At 35.6% G+C, this 23,067-nt stretch overlaps 1 protein-coding gene across 1 annotated transcript in view; it reads left to right on the plus strand.

The window, feature by feature from the left end:
- Positions 1-11,952, plus strand: part of LOC110467000 — a 17,963-nt gene extending 6,011 nt beyond the window's left edge. Inside the window, exons 3-5 of the mRNA XM_021523853.1 lie at positions 4,300-4,376; positions 7,811-7,883; positions 10,251-11,952. Of these exons, the coding sequence (XP_021379528.1) occupies positions 4,300-4,376; positions 7,811-7,883; positions 10,251-10,375 (275 nt within the window). The 3' untranslated portion in view covers positions 10,376-11,952. The remainder of the gene's footprint in view (positions 1-4,299; positions 4,377-7,810; positions 7,884-10,250) is intronic.
- The last annotated feature ends 11,115 nt before the right edge of the window (positions 11,953-23,067 follow it).

Consider the following 23,067-nt stretch of genomic DNA (forward strand, 5'->3'; position numbering starts at 1 on the left):
TATATATTTTATCCATTTTCAGCAGAAAATTACTCAAACTTAGTCAGAATCATCTTTGGTGAATGAGAGTATTACTTTGTAAAATTGGTATTCCTGCCCCATCCCCAGGGGCTAGGGCGGGGCCCCAAAGGGAACATTTACCAATATTTTCAAATTCTTATCCATTGATGACATGACAAGTATTGTATTTCACTTAGTTTACATGCTGATTTCCACATGACATCTAAACAATAAAATAAAGCTACCAGTACCTATGATATAACTCAGGTGACCGCTAAGGCCTTTGGGCCTCTTGTTATTTTTGAGCTAATATTTACAACTTGAAGGAGCATAGCAGTTAAGTTGGCTAGACAGTCACATGGGAAAATGGTAAGGAATTCAACTCTCATATAAAATTACTAATCAGGAGAAAGTTACTTTGAGAGGGTAGAAAGAAAATCATGATCTTGCTTCTTTAAAGTTATGTGAACTTTCTGTAAATGGAATACCTACTTTAGTTATGGTCAAATTATATACATAAAATTAAAGCCAAGCACTTACGACCATATTACTCTCTCTACAAATTTATTGGAATATCAATATTGGGCACAGACATGCACATGCTTTATGACGTCATAATTAAGCTGATTCCAACGGGGGCCGAACTTAACTGAATACCTGTCTGAATTTACCCCATGGCGGGGCTCATTTGGCCATCCGATCTTCCAACAGAAAAAGTTAAATTTTTCAAAAACCGAACGTGCTGCCATACTTACCAGAACAGACTTTAATAAAATTGGTCGAACTTGCCCTGGTCGCCCCTAATTGTTATGTCGGTTTAAAATCTCATTGATAATAATTATAATAATAGTTTGAGGTTCTTATATACCGCTTTATCACAACCTAGTTCGTAGGTCGTCTCAAAGCGGTTCACAAATTATTATCGGTGCATAGTTATAGGGCCTTAACAACCAGCCAACAACCAGCCAATATCTTTCTCAACTCCCTGGGGAGAATACAGCCGGTGCTGCCATTTCGGCACTCACAGCTAGCATTCTACAATTCTAGAACTGCCCAACCACGTACACGTTTACAGCTGAGTAGACTGGAACAAGCATGTAAAGCATCTTGATTAAGGATACAATACAGTGCCGTGCCGTGACTCGAACCCCCAACCCTTAGGTCATGACCCTGGCGTTTTACCACTAGAGTACCATGCCTCATAGGGTTAGGGTTAGGGCTTGTGTTATATTATTCATTAGAGCATATGTTATATTGTTATTCCTCGGCTTGCCGACTTAAAGTTTATCTTACATCTGTTTGAAATAACTCATTCTGAGTCGGTAAATATCAGAGATCAACTAAAGCAACGCTCTTTTTAGGCTTTGCCTTTTCATATTATAATGTATAATTATGAACAACTTTATAAGAAAAAATTCTGCATAGAAATAACAATGTTTTGATAAATACCTGAACGGAATGTGATGCATTCGTAATGAAAGATTTGGTCAAGTATAGATTATATATATATATGTGGCAGGGTTCAATTGTACATAGGATTAAGGTCGCCTTCTATCTTCGAGCTAGAGGGAATTTCCCTTTAGCTCAGTGGTAGAGCGTCCGACTAGGAACCTGGAGATCGAGGATTTGATCCCCGGTGGAAGCACACTATTCTCTCACCTGTTACATATATGTGGCAATTAAATGTCAATTGGAAATAAAGATACAGATTTTCTAATTATTGCAAAATTACTACTTAGCACTCAGATGCATGCATGTGTATTTGGTGTGACATGTACTGTAAAATAATGTTACATTAATCCTGTGTAAGACACAACTCAAACTTATGAAAACGCACTACAGTTCATTTAAGATTCTTCATGTTTTGTGACCGTGGATTATTCTACATTACCTTATTAGACTCAAGAATTGTATAACTTTATCTAAAAAAGGCTAAAGCCTCCTTATTTCACCCAACTTTTCCTTTTACCATGAGCTCTACTTTATCATTCATCAGCCATTTTGGAATTTTTTATTTTGGATGGCCAACTCTGTTCAGGCAATTTACAGAGGATCGTGGAAATTCCTTATCAGTGGTGCAATTCTAGTGATATTCTGGTGATATGAAATGTGTGCCAGAACATCACCAGAATGTCACCAGAACGTCACCACTAGCGGCAATGTTCTGTGCACTTCTGGCAACATGTTCAGGCAACCTGATTTGTGTGCCGCGATATCCCCAGCACCACATCTCAGGGACGCTGCAAATTTTTTGTTTCCTTAAGGGGACGGAACTTATGGTTCAATGTGTTTGTTTTTCTTGAAAATTGACAAAGAATTTATTGCCTGCATTCATTTTTGCATGTCTCCCATATTTTAGCTCACCTAGCTGCCATGGTGGAGTGTTTATTGCCCGTCCGTTAACTTTTAAAACGGAACTAGTCCTGAACGGCTTAGTGGATTTTAACTAAATTTGGTCTGGAGGATTGTTAGGCCAAGGGCACTTTATTTTGTATAAACAGTGGGTGTGGCCCCCCTAGGGGCAGTGAAGAGGGGCCCAATAGGGGAAATAGAGGTAAAACTTTAAAATCCTTCTTCTACTGTAGGAATAAAGGGATTTATCGTAATGTAGTCTGAAGCATCCTTGGGCCAAGGGGACTAAATTTTGTATAAACGGTGGGTGTGTCCCCCCTGGGGACAGAGGGGCGGGGCCCAATTGGGGAAATAGAGGTAAAACCTTTGAAATCCTTCTTCTACCATAGGGAATACGGGACTTTATCCCTATTTTGTCTGATCAAGTTGTCTAGTAGTGCCTGTTACTATTAGGGTGTATTCATTAAAACAAGATGGCCACCAGGCCGCCATCTTAGGTTTGACATTTGAAGTTTGTATCTCCAGAAAAGAAATACTAGATGGATCTTTCTGAAATTTCATATGTACATACAGTACCTACCATGGAGTGCTATATTACCTTATATCAAGTACTTTAAACATAGCCAGGTGAGCGATACAGCCCCTCTGGGCCTCTTGTTTTTGTTTTTGTGTGACAACTGAACTATTGAAAATGGGTGAACTGATCTGTTAGAGTTATCTGATGAATTTCCGAACTCCTTGTTAGTGAAGCAGACGTAAAACCAATCAAACAAACAACTTGAGTGGAATTTGTCAGGAACATTTCTGCAAGTGAGCTTATGCCATGGCGCGGCGTCCGGCGTCAATATTTTACTTTAAACAACTTCTTTTCAATAACCAAAAGGCCCAGGTTACTGATATTGGGCCTGTAGCATGCTGGGATGAAGGGCTACCAAGTTTGTTCAAATGAGTGACCTTGACCCACTTTCAAAGCCACAGGGGTCAAATATATTAAATATTTCAAATTACTTCTTCTCGATAACCAAAAGGCCCAGGGTACTGAAATTGGGCCTGTATTGCTATTATGTTAATGTAGTCCCCTTTGTGGTAATTATATCCTGTCTTGTCAATTCTTTCTTTTGAAATGCAAACTTAAAGGAAGAACAGTGAAAGGTGGCCGGGCTAAATTCAAGAACCAATGAAAAGAGATAGTGATATAGAATATGAATGTCCTGTGAATATGAACAGGACATTCATATTCTATATCACTATCTCTTTTCATTGGTTCTTGAATTTAGCCCGGCCACCTTTCACTGTTCTAGTTCATTTTGATTGTCGTTTCAGAAAAGGAAATTGTTTTGGTTAGCTTATATATAATATAATAATCATAAATACCCATAAACTAGGTTAAGACCAGTTACTGTTGGTCACCTGTTGGTTTGGACTTAATTCATGGCCACAAGTTCAACTACTTACCACTTGTTCCTGTATGGATTGGGAGACTGACAAGTCTTAAGTCAGTGTCATGGTACTGAATATATATCCCCAATGTATCGGCACATTACCCATATGCAGTAACATGTGATGCCAGGGTTCTAAGAACTGGTGAACAAATTGGTACCAATTTGACAAAATCTTGACATGGTTAGATCACAGGGATCAACCTTTGTTCTTCTTTGATCTTCTTGCATGGTTGTTAACTCTTTCACCACTGTAGGCCATAATAGACTCATCCAGATCAATGTATGGCAGAGTCTACTAAAGTTACCTAGGGGTGAAAGGGTTAAGGTGGCTGAAATAATTATCATGAGTCCACATTGAGTGTTGCATATAAAATTGCTTTTTTTTCTTCTAAAAGTAGCAATACAAAATTTAAATCATAATAGAAGTACTCATCAGATTTGAGTGAGAAAGCTGGATAAAAATAATAATGTAAAATATTTCACATTTGACGACCTTCTTTTACAGACATGACCAAGCCATCTTTGGACATTGGCAGTGAGAGAAAGCCATCCTCCAGCAGCATTTTTGGTTTATTATTCAAAGTAAGTTTGCAAAGTCATTTTGATTTGAGTTGAATAGTTTAAAATATCACCAGAAATATTCTTTGATATCTATAGTATGTGTTTTTATGAGGCTAGATATTTTTAAACAATGAAAAGAAAAAAAACAATAGAAAACATACACGGAAATTTTAAATATGAAATCATGGCAAAGACATGGCAATATGGCATAAACCGACATTTTTTCATAGTAAAATGCATTAATAACGTTTGTTTTGTGCTATTTACATTGAAAATTTGCCATTTTATTTTTAGAAAAGAATAATTGTTTGTCACATGCATGGCTTTCATTTGTCCATGCTAATTTTCCAAAAACACCATATTTTGTCTATTTTTGCATAGCAACTCAATTTTGTTGCGATGGTAGGGCATCTACACATGCACCTTGAAATACATTTGCACCAAGTAAGATCGCCCTATTTAACTGATATGATGTTTATAACAGAAATTGGTAAATAAATTCAAATTGAAATTTTCACTTTTTATGAGGCCAATTACCCATATTGCCCCAAGTCCTTTGGCCTGGAGCATCCTTGGGCAAAGGGGACTCAATTTTGTATAAACAGAGGGTTAATGTCACCCCTGTGGGCAGAGGGGCGGGGCCCAAGAGTGGTAACATAGTGATATTTAAATCCTATTTCCATACAAATGAAGGGTTTTAAATAAATTTGGTTTTCAGTATTTTCAGGGGTAATAGAACTTTGTATAAACAGAGGGTATGGCCTTGTAAACATCTACATGTATCTTATAGCTCTGGATATGAACAAATAGAGATATCTTTATACAGTTACCTAACAACTAATTAGAGATTAAACTCAAATTTTGGTAGGTGCAAGTGATTTTCGAAGAACTTTGCAAAGGGACTATTTCCAGCTATGTTAAATTTCAGTTATGAAGTAGGTCATCTGAAATAATTGATGACCTTTTAGAAGTGTCTTATCAAAGAATCAATCAGCCTCCATTCTCAACTTTTGTCTCTTGGATGACCCTGGCTGCTTAGCTTGGCCAGATTGGTCAAAGAACAGTTACTCAAAATCCATTTGTAATTTGTCCCATTCCTTTCTTCTTCAGTTTTGACCAAAACTACACAAAATACTCTTTTACTGTTTTGGGTTAAGATGAAGACAGATATCTCTTGTAATGTTCCGCTCTTTTTGGCATTTCCCTGCCTAGTATTTCAAAAACCTTTCATTTTATAGTACAAGCATTGAATAAGTTCCAGTGTTCCTTGGTCCTGACCATTTGAGTAGGGAACATATACTTTCACACACTAATTTATTCTCAGAAACATTCTTTGGAGACAAAGTTACAGCCTTAATAGATGGTACATATATTTATGTTAAAAAAGTGCAGATCATAAGCTTCAGAAAATGTCTTACGGTGGCCAGACGGAGCATAGTTATCTTAAACTCATGAGCATAGCTCTACCTGATGGCTGCACTTTGGACACAGTAGGACCATTCTCTGGGAGCCAAAATGATACAAGCATTACAAAAACATCATAGACAAGCTCACATGGTTGGAGCAAGACGACCATGTAGTCGTTGATTATGGTTTTAGAGACGACCTGCCAATGTAAGAGGCATCTGGTATTAATACCAGTAATTGTACTCATATCTTTAAAGACTGATCAGAGCAAAACCTGATCTACAGGCTTTTCATGGCTGTCTTAAGCATTGGATATGTTTTAGAACCTCAATTAATATCAAATGTGCTTCATTGATATAATTGATGAAGTGCTAAAGATTGTGACTGCATGTCTCAATTTGATAATTATATAAGGGGACCAATTTATCAAAGATCACAGGAAACTGACAGAAAAGACAAGAGAACTCGAATGAAGGTTCTACTTACAAAAACGAACTGTTTGACTCAGAGGGTGAACACAACAAATTAAAGCTCTCTCCAAGAGAGCAAAGTTTGAATTCTTAAAGATTATGAAATATGGGTGAATCAGCACTCTCAAGACCTCATCTGTTGTCAGATTTGTTCCAGACACACTAGCCAGACCAAATATAATGTTAGGATTCAGTACAGCACAACACCAAATGATGATAATCCAATAAAAGATTACTACTGCCAATACCCAGTTGGTCAAAGAGCTATAGGAATATGTGCTCGTACATCAAGTATACATTATTACCTTGGCTATCATAGCAATCTTTGAAATCCAAAACAGTTTCACCCAAGAGCTAAGAAGTTCCGACAAAGCTTGAAATAAGTTGTTTTCTTGTGAATCTACAATCACTAGCTTGAAAACAATTAAACAGTTGTACCCAAGGGCTAAGAAGTTCCAACAAAGCTTGAAATAAGTTGTTTTCTTGTGAATCTGCAATCACCAGCTTGAACACAATTAAACTCAAAACCTTGCATCCTTTTTTTCTTCCTTCTTTTTTCCAAGTCTGCCATTCGAACACATATATCATACTCTTGCATCTTGCAAAACATTATCTGTAAATGTCATGTATGAGCTGTTAATACGGCGTCTAACTTTAATAAATATTTAAAAACAAAGTAATAAACAAACATGCAATCTCTGAATTCCATTGCTATTGCAAGAAACTTGTCTGGGAATCTGACAACTAATTAGGCAGTAGATTGAATGTTTTGATGGCCATCTTGAAATGGAATAAACCAACAAATCTTTTCTAAACATCTTCTCTGTTGATTAAATATTCATGAATTCCATCTAAACTGGAACAAATATGTTCTTCTTTTCTGTCAGTTTTCAGTCATAATGATTAGACTATACACATAGCCATGAATTTTGATGTATAGACCATAATATGGTCATTTGATCCCTTCTTTGAATATGTTCCACCAAATATTTTGGGTTGATGTTTTTGTGACTGGTAGTTCATGATCTCTGCCTTCTATAATCAAAATATTTTTGGTATACAAAAGCTATAAAAGATACTTTTATTCTAAGATGAACACATTTTTGTCTGGAAAATATCATTACTTGAGATGGCTGTAGTATATAATCCTTAGTTTTTGTTGCATCAAAAATTATCCTTCAATGCGTTATTAGTTTGACAACATTCTTTTGGTAAAAAATATGCTCCTACGAAAAACGAATAAAATACTCATTTGAATTTTAATGGGTGTTTTTGTTGTGATAAGGTGTTTAGGTCTACACTTCACCAAAAGAAAATTGAAATCAAAGGAGGGGCCATTTTGGAAACACCTCTCCCCCCCCTTTTTGTAATTGTAATTTAAAAGTACCAATAAGGGTGCGGTACATGTTATATGTTATGAAACAAGAGAATATTAAATTTACTGAAAAGAATTCTCAAAAGTGATTAATTGTTTGTATAGATTTTGTGTGAATCACTGGAAGTTGATTTTAATTAAATAAAAACTCTACACCTCTGTCAATGAAATTATGTAAGTTTATATCATCTGGTTGTTTTCAGAGGAGAAAATCCAATGGCTCACGCAAGTTGAAGTTTCCATGTTTTGGATTTGTGTTTTGCACAGTACCACAAGGTATATATGTAATTTGTTTATCTTATTGATTTGCAACCATTGCATTTTTATATCTTCATCTTATGTGGAGAACTGGAAAATCTATGTCATAATGTAAATGATGTACTTTCGCATCTTGAAGTCACAGGTGTATGAAATGTTAATTAAAGCAGCCTCAGGAGTTCTGTTTCATATTCTTTGATTGCAGCCTGTCATAAACTCGCCTAAATGTGACCATTCAATTGTCATCTGTTTTCTCCATTTCATTATTTGTATTCTATTTTTGAATTCAGTCTAAATATTGTAAGTATATCCACCGTTTTGGTTTTTTGTTCACTAATATTGAATGTAATGAAGATATTTATCACAGACAAGGATTTGTGTTTTAAATGCTGTGAGACTTCTGACCATCTTGCCAAAATGTGTAAAGTAAATGTGAGATGTAAAAATAGCTTGTAAATTGTGTAAGAAATTATGGTTAGCAGTGTATTTAATAGCTGGTATCCTGTCCCTGTGATCTCGTAACCTAGTATTATAGTTTTTCATGTAAAATATGTTTCGTTTGTAAAATTCAGGTGTTTGATTCTTGATCAAAACTGTTGTAGATATATACTACATCGTACGAATAGATGATTTAGATCTTCAATGTCTCCACAGTAGTTACAGTGGGGGCTAGGTACCAATTTCCAAGTGTATAGTAATTTTTACAAGGTGTTATTAGATGAAGCAATTTCCATCTAAATTCTTTGAGTTTGTTTTCTTGTATTGTGTTGTTTATATGTGCAAATGCGTTACTGATGTGTGTTTTGCTAATGTTGAATAATTTCAAAGAGACAAAAGCTTGATAGAACTAAAAAAACCAGCCAGATTTACCACATTCTCTTAGTAAAAATAGTTACTAAGCCAATCAATTTTGAAAAACTTCAGAAAATGTTCAACTTTGAAAGTCTCTTTAAGATAATAGACCTCTGCAACCTTGAATATAAGTCAAGGTCGTTCATTTGAATAAACTTGGTAGCCCTTCATCCCAGCATGCTACTGGCTAAATATCATCACCCTATATGCCTTTTGGTTATTTCAGAAGAAGTTGTTTAAAATAAAAAAATGATGCTAGACAGACTGACAGACATTCTCATCAATGACCTTAACCCATATTCAAGGTCACAGGGGTCAAATGTGTTGAAAACTTTTAAACAGCTTTTTTAAAATAACCAAAAAGCATAGGATGATGATATAATGCCAGTAGCATGCTCAGATGAAGAGCTATCAACTTTTTTTTAATATAAATGACCTTGACCCACTTTCAAGGTCACATTTGGTGACCTTCAACCTTTAAATGACCTTATTCCAATAATCAAGAGGTTAAGGGTGGTGATACTTGGTAAGTTGCATGCTGAGATGAAAGGCTAGAAAGTTTGTCCAACATTAATGACATGTGACCTTGTTAGACTTTCAAGGTCACAGGGGTCAATGGGTTCACATCTTTTAACAAGTTCTTTTGAATGAATTATAGTCATAGTTTTAAGTTCACTTTTAAGGTTACAAGTGTGGAATTAATGCCAGATGAGTGATGAAGGCCCATGCATTGGGCATCCTGTTTTACTGTGCACTGCTACCATCCATTGTGCAAATTTAGCTTCTTTATGTTTATCTCAGATAGTCATGTCCTGTATTTTAAGGTTCAGACTTTTTTTTTCTGTATACTGCTTGTATACATCGAGCAAATTTCGCTTGAAAATCTTCAAAAAGATTTTTGATGATAGAGTCTATCATTGGTTGGTTATGTGGAATAGGAAAATTCTACCTGAGGCTGAACCCACATTCTTCACCTGTGGACAGCATTCCTCTACATTATGGCTAACTCGTTTTTTCCCAACTCTTTCCTGGGAATATGATAAAGTTCAATGCAAATGCAACAGTACATGTATTGTCTAAGTTAACCAAGAATATATTTGGAAAGAGCTTCGAAAAGTATGGTATACTGTAAAAAAAAAAAAAACAGTGCAAAACCTTGACATCAAGTTTATTGAATAAATGTATATTTCTGTGAGACAACCTCAAATGCGCAAATGCCTACTCTGCTTTGTTTTAAAAAAAATGTAGCTGCAGAATTGGTCACAAGGTGCCCCTTTGTTGAATCGAGTAACCTCTCATGGGTTTTCCATATGGGACACGTGTAGCTTGCGTACGTAGAGGTGGGAGAAAATTATTATATATGGTCAGAGATGACTTTCTGTCTTGTGAGATTTTAGTGTCTATAGATCATAAGTTCGCCTTTGACAAGTTTCTTTTGCTAGTTTGTCTAAACTCCTATTAATGCCAAAACATCCCTCACCACATGACAGTTTAGTAAGGTTCAAGACAACCATGAACTATTTTCAATTTCAGATGTTGACGAAGATGCTGGTGATTCTGGTTGCAGCTCAAAAATCAATCCTGTCAAAAAACCTGGATTTCTGAAAAGATTGTTCCCTTGTCTTAGGAGAAGAGGAGCTAGGGTAGCTCCCCTATAACCGAGTTTTAAGTTTTAGGATTTTAACGAGAGAGTTCTTTGTTGTACTTAGTTCTGGGAAGCATATGTGTGGTTGCCTCTTCTCTTTTTTCTTTTCCAGACACAAGTTGTTTATGGTTTTTGGTGAGGTTCTCATTGGAGGTGGCAAATAGATGATTTGGATTATTGATTTTGAAGTATAAATTCTATGTTTGAGTCAAGTGCAAAACAATTCATTTTCATTTTAGCATATACTAAATGTGGATTGTTTTGGTAGAAGGAAAATGTTACATTCTTGTGTTTTGATTATTTTTTTTCTAATGATACTTTTCATGCTTGATCAAGTCTGGCACAATAATACTTTATTGCTTGAGTGTGGTAGATATTTATTATTTTGCTGGAAGAGAAATGCAACATTTTTTTGATTTTTATGAGAATTGTATTTAAATCTAGAGCAGTATTATGAATCATATAGCTTAGAGTACAATATTTCAAGGATCTTTGATAATTTCTGAGGATAATATATCATATATGTTTTATTATGGGAATGGTGGATTTGACTGATATGATTGAAGATTGATACAACAATTTATGATCTTTGATGTAGTACAATAATTCTTTGTCATTGCAGCGTGGTAGGTATAGTATAGAATACATTGCTTTTGGTAGGCGAAACATTCTGCCTGATTTTTTTATGGTCAATATCTTTGATGATTGATTCTATAGAATGTTTTTATCATAGGAACATAGAATATATTATTCATATACCTTTTTTATTGGGCGAGTGCAATATTTAAATGATTTTTATTGATATCAACGAATTACGGCACTTTTTTGTTGGAGCCTTCTAATGTAATAATTCTTTATCACTGGATACAATGAATGTGGGGTTATATAAGGTTGTAAATCAAATTTCTTCCCTGTACTAACTCGTATATCTGGTATATTTTGATACGTGAAACTAGCTCTAAGTACAGTGACTTCAATAAGCACTATTTATGAATACAGGGGTATCTTTGAGGAATTTTGTAACAGGCGTCGTCACAATTCAAACTTGCTGTCATTGGACTGTGGTGTGATTCACTGGGGCACGGTACTTGCCTATTATTATTGTAATATGGTTCTAATTACATACACGAGATAGCAATACTTTGTGTTAGTTAACTGTTGCACTGTAGTACACACTGGTATTGTCACTGCAGGTCAGTATTATATACTGAAGCTTGGTTAGATTACCTGGGGTGTGATATTGCAGGTGTATAATATATTATTACAGAATGGTTCTTGTATAATCATCATTGGAGTGTGGTATGCTACACTAAGAACCAGTGGTTGAGGTGTATGCTATATTAGTGTTCTACTCTTGTTATCATTGGAGTGTGGTATGCTACACTAAGAACCAGTGGTTAAGGTGTATGCTGTATTAGTTTTCTACTCTTGTCATCATTGGAGTGTGGTATGCTACACTAAGAACCAGAGGTTGAGGTGTATGCTATATTAGTGTTCTACTCTTGTTATCATTGGAGCGTGGTATGCTACACTAAGAACCAGTGGTTTAGGTGTATGTTATATTAGTTTTCTAGGCTTGTTATCATTGGAGTGTGGTATGATACACTACGAACCAGTGGTTAAGGTGTATGCTGTATTATTTTTCTACTCTTGTCATCATTGGAGTGAGGTATGCTACACTAAGAACCAGTGGTTGCGGTGTATGCTATATTAGTGTTCTACTCTTGTTATCATTGGAGTGTGGTATGCTACACTAATAACCAGTGGTTGAGGTGTATGCTATATTAGATTTCTAGTCTTGTTATCATTGGAGTGTGGTATGATACACTACGAACCAGTGGTTAAGGTGTATGCTGTATTAGTTTTCTCCTCTTGTCATCATTGGAGTGTGGTATGCTTCACTAAGAACCAGTGGTTGAGGTGTATGTTATATTAGTTTTCTAGTATTGTCATCATTGGAGTGTGGTATGCTACACTAAGAACCAGTGGTTGAGGTGTATGCTATATTATTGAAATAGTTTTTTAGTCTTGTTATCATTGGAGTGTGGCATGATTCACTAAGTCAAGTATTGATGTTCGGTCAATGAATGTGTGCCTCCCAGTCATTGATGATGGACAACACTAAACGAAGCCCAGTCATTGATGATGGACAAGACTAAACGAAGCCCAGTCATTGATGATGGACATCACTAAACGAAGCCAAGGTGAGAGTAATGTGCTGAATCGTTTAAGGACAGTAAACAAAGTCTTCATGTCCCAATTTTTCGTGGGATGTACTTTACATAATGAAGAGAATGAATAATTGTTCACAATCACAACTATGAAAATTATACAAAGAATGAATTGAGACATTGCTGATAGATTTAAATAAGTACATCATTTTTGTTCATTGATACAATTTCTAGCGTGTTCACTTCCACTTGTATGTATGTGCTCTGTTTTAATTCAAATTTCCCTTTCTTTGCTTCAGCTATTATTTATATGAATGTGTATTGGTTGAATGGGAAAACATTGATTTATTGCGAACTGTTTTGATGATAATATTTTGAGTGGGTTATTAAGCTGTACATTTTTGATAAATGCCACACTGATGCTTCTTCTTAACTCCTCAGGTACTCTGTTGGTGAAACACAAGCTGTTCACTACCTAGACCTGCAGGTCTGTCCAACACACGCTGTTCACTACCTAGACCTGCAGGGCTGTCCAACACAAGCTGTTCACTACTTAGACCTACAGGTCTGTCCAACACAAGCTGTGCACTACCTAGACCTGCAGGTCTGTCCAACGCAAGCTGTTCACTACTTAGACCTACAGGTCTTTCCAACACAAGCTGTTCACTACCTAGCCCGGCAGGTCTGTCCAACACAAGCTGTTAACTACCAAGACCTGCAGGTCTGTCCAACACAAGATGTTCTCTACCTAGACCTGCAGGTCTGTACAACAAAAGCTGTTAACAACCTAGCCCTGCAGGTCTGTCAAACACAAGCTGTTCACTACCTAGACGGGCAGGTCTGTCCAACACAAGCTGTTTACTACCTAGACCTGCAGGTCTGTCCCACACAAGCTGTTCTCTACCTAGACCTGCAGGTCTGTCCAACACAAGCTGTTCACTACCTAGACCTGCAGGACTGTCCAATGCAACAAGTAAGTACACAACCATATTAAGCCAAATAGTTACTGTCACTAGGTTCTTAATGATCACTTTGAAACCAAACTGAGATAGTGTTTTGTTTTAAATTTCTTTCGCATTTTTTTTCAAACCCCCAAGCGCCACCGGGGTTTGATCTGTAAACACTTTGTCCACTTCCGGTGCTTCCTCATGCGTGAAAGCCTTCTGGGAAATAGAGGCCACATTTACTGTCTATGATGGTAAAGCCTACAGTATCAGTATTTATTATAGTTTACTAGTGAATATCATGAATTCTCCATTTGATAAAAACATATCTTTAATGCAGTGAAAATAAACGAGACATTACATTTTCACAAGTAAAAACGTCACTTATGAGTTGCCCTACATTACCTTGTGTTGACTTTTGTTGACATTTTACTGAGTTGCCCTACATTACCTTATTGTATCCTTATATCCCACTAAAAAACATTTAAAATAACATTAAACTTTATACAAAAAATCTACTGTATCACATTTAGGGGTTAACTAATGTGGGTTGGTAATGTCATTTCGTTACAATTTCTCTGCCATCCAAGTTTTAAATCCAAATAGATTTTTTTATATCTCTGTCAGCAGGGATCTGAAGGAGACATCTGTAATTGTCTCTAAGTTGATTCATCATGGGACACATTTATCATTTCATTTATATCCTTTTATGTCTTGTTTGTAGAAAGAGTCCTAATTTGCCAGTAACACTGTAAGCTGAAGGCAGTACAAAGAATGGATGGAACTAGTTGGGATGAACTTTGGTATATTTCTTTATATTGATATACGCAAAGAGGAAAAACACCCTAAAAAAGAAAGAAAGAAAAAAGAAGTGAGAAAAATGGAAAACAAAATATTAAGAAAACATTGGATTCATGATCGAAAATATGAAAGGACAGCAAATATTAATCTAAACCAAGGAAGAGGAAATGGACATAAACCTGTTGGAATATACATGTTACATTGCTAATTCAGAATGAAATAGCAAAAACACATTATACTTGCAAGATGGGAGGAAATGACTGCAAATAAAATAACTGCTAAAATTGTGTCTATTTATTTTGTCACTACCCCATCAGAAAGGTGCATTCTTCAGCAGAGACTGTAACAGTAACAGCTAATTTGGTAGGAGAGGTCCATATGTGAGATCACGAGATTTCTTTTTGAGTGAATTATATGCCTTGAGTTGCATCAAGTCCCTTGAAATACTGCAGATCATCCACTGATTGGACCAGTCAGTAACCAGCTTTTTAGGTCACATGAGACAAAGTCTCAAGTGACCTATTGCGATCGCCTTTTGTCCGTTGTCGCCCGTCGTCCGTCGTGTGTCCGTAAACAACCAATTTCAATGAAATTTTGCAGGAGCCTTCCATGGACAAACGTCAGTAAGTCCCAAGCCCCCATGGGCCTGAGGGGCGCAAAAAGGGTCAAATTGACTAAAATTTCAAAAATCTTCTTTTCAAGACCCAGATATGGTAGAATCAAATACTCTTCATAGATGAAAGAGTCTCAAGGTGCTTTACCACAATTGTGAATTTCATGACCCTGGGGTCTCACGTGTACCCCTGAGGAGGGGGTAAACTTTCCTATTGTTTATATAGGGAAATCACATTTTGGACCAATTTTTGTTTAATTTCCATTGGAAGTTATTCAATTTGGGTTAGCATTATCAGTATTGGATAGCAATTTGATGGTATGCACAATTCAGGAGAAGGAGGAGGNTTGGGATCCAAAGGAGTCAGTGTGCTAAAATTTCTTCATTTTCCTTGTTTAGAATCAGAGGTGCTAGTTTCAAATACTTTTTAGTCTTAAATCTGTATGCTAGATATTGAATAAGGTGGTTTTATTGTTTTTTTGTCACTTTGAGTAATACTTCTGTACATGTTAAAAACAACATCAACTCTCTGTATAAATATATCAGGTGACCGTTAAGGCCCATGGGCCTCTTATTTTCATTGCTAGTATCACTGAAACAAATATGGCTATAGCCTTCATTAAAATACACATACAGCAGCGTAAGTCACATGATGACAGCATTTGGGAATAACTTTGTGTTCTATTTTTAGCTCACCTGCTCGAAGGACAAGTGAGCTTATGTCCTGGTGCGGCGTCCAGTGTCCGTCTGTCATCGTTCGTCAACTTGTCCTTTAAACGAGTTCTTCTGAAGAATGGACAGGCCTAGAGTCATGATATTTCGCTGAAAGCTTCGTTGGTAAGAACCCAACAAAGTTTGAGAATGAAAATGCCTTTGACCTTCTTTCGAGGTCAACGAGGTCAAATGTGTCAAACACTTAAAAAGCTTCTTCTTAAGAACTGAAAGGTATAAAATCTTAATATTTGGCTGGTGGCCTCCTGGGAAAGAGCCAGACAAAGTTTGAGAATGAAAATTACCTCAACATTCTTTTAAGGTCACAGGGGTCAAATATGTCAAATGCTTAAACGACTTCTTCTGAAGAACTGAAAGATATAGAATTTTCAAATTTGGCTGGTAGCTTCCTGGGAAAGAGCCCCACAAAGTTTGCAAATGAAATGACTTTAAAAAACTTTCAAGGTCACACACAGGAGTCAAATATGTCAAACCCTTCAAACAACTTCTCCCGAAGAACTGAAATTTAATGAATCTTCATCTTTGGCTGGTAGCTTCCTTTGGTGGAGCTCAACAAATTTTGAAAAGGAAAATGACCTTGACATACTTTCAAGGTCATATGTGTCAAATATGTCAAACACATCAAACAACTCCTTCTGAATAATGGACAAGCCTAGAGTCATGATATGTGTCTGAAAGCTTAATTAGTAAGAGCCTTACAAAGTTTGAAGATGAAAATGACATTGACCTTCTTTCAAGGTCACAGGAGTCAAATGTATCGAACACTTTAAAAGACTTCTGAAGAAGAACTGAAAGGTATAGAATCTATATATTTGGCTGAGAGCTTCTTTTGGTGGAGTCCAACAAATTCTGAGAACGAAAATTACCTTGACCTACTTTCAAGGTCATATGGGTCAAATATGTCAAACACTTCAAACGACTTCTTCTGAAGAAATGAAAGGTATAGAATCTTAATATTTGGCTGGTATCTTCTTTGGATTGAGGTCGAGGAAGCTTGTCAATGAAAATGACCTTGGCCTACTTTCAAGGTCACAGGGGTCAAAAACATCAAATGACTTCTTTTGAATAATCGAAAGACAGAATCATAATATTTGGCGGGTGGCTTCTTGGGATAGAGCTCATCAAAGTACGTGAATGAAAATGACCAACCTTTTCTAAAGGTCAACAACACTTCAAACGGATTGTTTTGAAGAACCAAAACGCATGGATTAATAAGATTTGGCTGGTAGCTGCTTGGGATAGAGTCAACAAAGTTTGAGAAAGAAAATGACTTCAAGCTAATTACATGTACAAGGTTACAGGGACAAATATGTCAAACACTTCAAACAATCTCTTCTGAAGAACCGAAAAGCATAGAACCATACAATAATGTTTGGCTGGTAGCTTCAACGCATTGAGCCAACAAAGTTTGCAATTGAAATATTTGTAATACAGTATAATATTTAATATTCTATGACTGCTTAAATATCCAGGTGAGCGATACTGGGCCTCTTGTTAAAACTATGACTGAATGTAACACTTAGGCATTAAAGATCGATTAACAGGATTTACTTTAGGAGAGATTGTGGATTTATGATAGAAAATGCTTCTATTCTTTCATTTGCATGTTCTGATGCTGTTGATACTATTATGTAACTTATTTATAAGAGCGTAGCTCACGGAGCTCTTTAATGGTAACACATGCGTTCGTAAAGGGAGTTGCTTACCCTTGCTACTCACTGCCTTTAATTTTTCATATAGTGAAAACATTTAGATAAAAACTAATATACATTCTGAGTGAAAAAAACTTGATCACACTGATAATGATACTAGCAGGCATGAAACTTCGTTCAGAGATTATCATACTATGATGTAACAAGAACGTCGCTCATCGGTTATTTCCGGAAGGATGAAAAATGCACGGAAAACATTGGAACTGATGTCCGTTGCATTTATCTCTTTGTCGGTGCTTCAGGTCTTTTTTTTCAGTTTTTGCCACATGCACATAAAAATATGCGAATATTTTCTGAAGATCCTTTTTGTCATCAAGCAGGTTCTGTTAATATTTCTACCGGGAGATATCTTCAAAAAGAGCTGCATTAAACCAATAGGTCAACATGTACATTTATTCATTATTATTTTCTTCGTCTAAAATTTTATCAGCATTTGGTTTCCATTTGTTGGGAAAATGAACGAAATAATTAACATTTTTGAAAGTCTGGTTTTTGTCTAAACATAATTTATGTATGCATCATCAATCATTAAAGAAACAATGGCTAAATTGTCCAGACAACCAATCGGAGTTCAACGCCCTTTTTCAGCAACGTATTACTTTTTTCAGAAAGCGTGCCGATTTATACCTAGTTACTGACAGAAACTGTTCAATTCTATTTGGAATCCTTACCTGTCAAACCTCGGTGTCAGTTAAGAAATTCAAAATTCAATATGGTGTTTCAGGATGGAACAGGAATTGAGACTACATATCGATATAACGACAATCTCAGTTAATCAAAGTATTGCAATGTTTTCTTTTTTTAATTTTCTTTGTTTTTAACTAACATCTTTATACATGCATTTACTTAGACTTACCGTCAAATATGTAATATGCACTTTTTCTATAGCGATTCCAAAACAGTTTTTCCCAACTTATCTCAATCATTCTTTTTGTGCCCTGACGGAAGCACGCAGAGGATTAAATTCTTAAATTTGGAGGAAGATGGAGTATCCGGAGAAAATCCACCTGGTCGGGCAGGTGACTGGGAACGAATCCGGCCATTTAGGTGAAGACAAGCGCGCTATCCACTGCGCCACGACCCATCATATATATACGTTACGCACAAGAACCTAATCTACTTTAGCTTTGACTGAGGTATCAGTGTATAGTAGTGTACGATGGCCATGGGTGATATTTTTCTTCAATGAATAACCCCTGTATTAATTACATGTATCAAAACTTTCATATCAAATCAGCTCTAAAATTGGCATATACATGATGAATTGGACTATGTGGGCTTCACATTTAAAGAAAAGAAAAATCGAATTTGGTTGGAGACTCCATTTTTCGCCATTTACAAATCTGTGTCTATACAACAAAACCTAGCTTTTCATGTAGTCTATTTTTGTACTCAGCACATGTGTAAATGTTGTGAAAAATCAAGTTGAACGACCTATGCTATAACGTGAGTATTTCTGTTACCGTGTAGATGATATTTAATTTAAGACAGGTTTTAAGAAAAACAATACTACTTGGGTGGGTCAAATTTTGGGTCAAAAACCATGTTTTTTTGCATTTTTTTGGCGTTTTTTGATGTGGTAACCAAATCCCAAATCTGGGGAAATCACCCTTTGAAAAGAAAAATAACCTTCTAAAAACAAACTGTACAAAATGTAGTTTATTTAAGCATTGAACTGTTTTTGTATGGTATTTATGATCTATTGTAATGTCACAGCTTTGCAAGCAAATAAATCCTAATGCGCTATCGCGTATTATGTTGTTTGCTTGCAAACCTTTGTCATTCAAATAGATAATAAATACCATACAAAAACAGTTCAATACTTTTATTTACGTTTTCTCTGCCTCTTATGTTCTTTTTTAACTTACAATTTATATTCAAAATTAAAAATGCCCGCCTTATCGACAGTCCACACAATTTCGTTCAATAGTTTGAATAGCGTAACGTAATGTCGCGTGCTGATTGGCAAACAAAGTAGTACTTTGAAATATTAACAAACACTTCAATTTTATTCCACAATTCAGTATCAATACAATTGCGTATTTATCAATAGAACTCGGAGCTGAAAGTTAGATTTGAAATTGTTTTGATTTTCCCCCGGAACAAATTTCGCGCATGGACAAATACAGTGAACACCGTAAATCCGACCTTGCCCTCCACGAGGGAGTTATTTTTGGAAGTTAATTCGAACTTTTCTCTTTGCTCATTTTGTGAAGAATCCAGGCGTGAATGTATTAGTTGATTGTATGGGAACCTGACAACAGTCGGTAGATTCTATAACATCCTCGTTATTTGACATGTCGTCAGAAACTGAGGAATGGTGGATGCGAGACGCGTGAAACTTGCGACGGAGCACAGGTTCGTTATAAATGTCTGAAATGTTTATGTGTGCTGTGATTCATATCAGTAGGTCTGTAACATATGTGTCAGTAGGTCTATAGCATATGTGTAGTTAAGACATTTGTAACGAACCCCTGTTAATCAGTGCAGTGTAACAGACGATATTTCTGATAAATTGCATGAGCGTTAAAATTGTTTCCATAGGTTAGCCTATTTCAACCGATGTGCATTTTGTACGATATTGCAGACCTTGGTCTTGCTTTCGTTGTAATAAAAGTGTTTTTTAATTATTATTTTTTTGCACATTAATTTACAATGACATTGTCAAATCTCACAATGCCCAGCGATATTTCAGCAGCCGTAATGTTTATTTATATTGGATATTGTAGTTCCGGTCAGTGTTGTATTAATACGATAAAAACTGTGTCTCGTGATGCATGGTAATTAAAGTCCCATCAACGACACAGCTTTCAAAGAGGCTATATAGTGACAATGCCATGCAAATATATATATATATGTAGGTGTGTTGTGCAGGATGAATCCGCTATCCATGTTTATCCGAGACATGCCCTTTATTTTTAGGATCTAGTATACCAATGGAAAAATCGAAATATTTTGTGGATATAACACTACATGTTGCAATGGCGTTCAAAAACTCCTATGGCGTACCTAAGGCGCAAATTAGTGAGACCCAGCCGGCCGCCATTTTTTCTACTGTACTATATATGCTACCTGAAAGAAAATGGCGTCATTGATGCAAAAAAAAAAATATTGTGAGTACATTTTTACCAATCATCAATGATACAAAGAATCTACATACGGGTGACCGGGACAAGTTCGGCCACCCCTGATGTTTTTGTTTTTGAGCTAATACAATGTGTTAACAACTTTAAGGATGTTAGCAGTTTAGTTGGCTGGGCACTCACACGAAAAAATGGCAAGGAAAACTCTAATGGAAAATTACTAAATAGGTGAAAATTACTTTTGAGAGAAAATCATGATCTCGCTTCTAGTTATGCAAACTTTCTGTAAACGGAATTGCTACTTTTTTACGGTGTATGTGTAACACACTGACAGTTTCAAATGATATACATAAAAGCCCAGCCAAGCACTTGCTACCATATTGAATTGCTGTACGAAATATCAATTTGGGCACCGTGGCAAGTTCGGCCTATGTAACACATTAAACTTACCCGAATGCCTGGCCGAACTTATCCCATGGAAGTGCTCGTTCGGCCATCCGATCTTCCGACACTGAAAGTTAAATAATGTTCAGAAACGGACGTGCTGCCATACTTCCCAGAACGGACTTGAATAAAAATTGGGCCGAACTTGCCCCGATCTCCCCTATTGTTATGTCTCTCTTAATCTCATTAGAGCTTATGTTTTATTGTTATTCTTGGACTAGCCGACTATAAGTAAAGTTTATCTTATCTCATTCTGAAAGCAGTATTCTGAATTGGTAAATATCAGAGATCAACAAAAGCTACGCTCTTTTAAGACTTTGCCTTTTCATATTATTTTTGGTATGTTCTACTGGTCGAATTTATGTGCAGGTAACATAAAATAATGATTTTGATAAAATAATATGTTTTATTTTGATGGTCATTTTTTGTGTGTGTTACTTTTGCGAATTATTTAAGAGAAAACTTTTTGGGATTTCTGTATCATTGCATTATCATCTGGCCTCCAGGTGAGAATCTTCTGGAATTTTTCAATATGCTAAATGCCTTGCATATTGATTTTAATTACACAATGGAGATTATCAAAAAGGGAATACATTTCTTGGATAATTTTGTAGAAATTAAAGAACAGGATATTGTTACTGAATAATATTATTAGCCTACATATAACTTTAAAATCACTTGGATTTCTTTTCAAACCATGCTAAAAATAATACGCTTTAACATTCCATATGGTTTAGCCTCAAAATTATTAACAGGAGTTAGAGATAAAAAAAAAAAAAAAAAAAAAAACGTTATCCCGCTAAAGTGTTACAAAATGCTATTTAAAGAGCGAAAGAGAAAGGACCTGTCAGTGTTTATTCAGAAAGAGCAAAAACCAAATATGCTAATGTCTTACCATCTGTTACTAGGCACAATCTAAATAATTGTGACATGTTCATTGTCGTTAAACATTATGCAAATTTCATGAAAAAAAGTCGGAACACGAAGTGCATTTTGAAAACAAGAAGATTATAAACTGTAAAAGACGTACAACGCAAAAAATTTCAAATGTTTACTATGTACATCCACATTTGATATGAATAACACAAATCTCCCTGGTGTTAAAAAAGATATGAAACCAAGGTGTAGTGCATGTAAGATTACCATTGAATGTAAAGACTACGTGTTTGCAAATGGTTCCAACATAGAAATTAGGTCAGACATGAATTGTAATTCGAAGAATATCATTTACTTTTTAAAATGTTAACAGAGTGGATTATGTTTTAAAGGACAAATCGAATGTGAATTGAGACTACGTATGATTGTACATAGACAATAAATGAAGGACAACGAACTAAAAAAAAAGTTAGCAAACATGCATAACGTTTAATGTTATAAAAATGATTTTTATATGTTATCTATTTACAAACTAAATACCGGTGATCTAGTTGCAAGAGAATTTAAAGAAAAAAATGCTTATAAAGCCCCTAAACCCTGCTTGAATACACAATGATTTTTACAATGTACTGGTTATACAGGTTTTCTTGTTAACTAACAGTGACAAATAAACAAACATCAGTCAGTCTGAAGAAGCACAATAAGGCACAAAGGCCTAGCGGTCAGTCTTGTGTACATGTACTTGTTGTTTTATTCTATATTTTCCTTCACAAAAACTTTATTATCATTTTTTTTGAATATATTTTTTAAGGAACGTTACTATTTCGCTACCTTTATGACGCAATAATGGGAAAAAAACTATGTCACGTATTTTCCTGATTTTCTAATTCAGAATTTTTGCAAATGTGTTGAGCACAATTTAATTTCAAAATTCGACTTCTGGTATTATTAAGCGAATCAAGCTTGACGCAAAAGGCTTTAGAGATATCTTTACGCTTTATTGCAATATCACTAGTTTTTACATAATTTTGAAAGAAACCATGAATTAAACATGTTCTTATAACCTTCATATTTTTTTGTGCTTTAATGAGAACGCACTAATTATGCATGTCACGCGTATATCGTGGTTGGTAAGCTACATTTTATTCTCATTTTGAAAATTACCATAAAGTGTGATACTGTTTGTCATTTGGTAGCTGACTGAGTGGTTTGTCCGACGTGCTAATTGTATTTTAATATCTTTTTGCATACCTATGTTAATATCATTGTCATTAATGTTTCATTTACACATTCATTTATCAGTTTCATTATGTCACCGATTCCCTATCA

Source organism: Mizuhopecten yessoensis, unplaced genomic scaffold (genome assembly GCF_002113885.1).
Source record: "Mizuhopecten yessoensis strain PY_sf001 unplaced genomic scaffold, ASM211388v2 scaffold11153, whole genome shotgun sequence".
Classification (NCBI taxonomy): domain Eukaryota; kingdom Metazoa; phylum Mollusca; class Bivalvia; order Pectinida; family Pectinidae; genus Mizuhopecten; species Mizuhopecten yessoensis.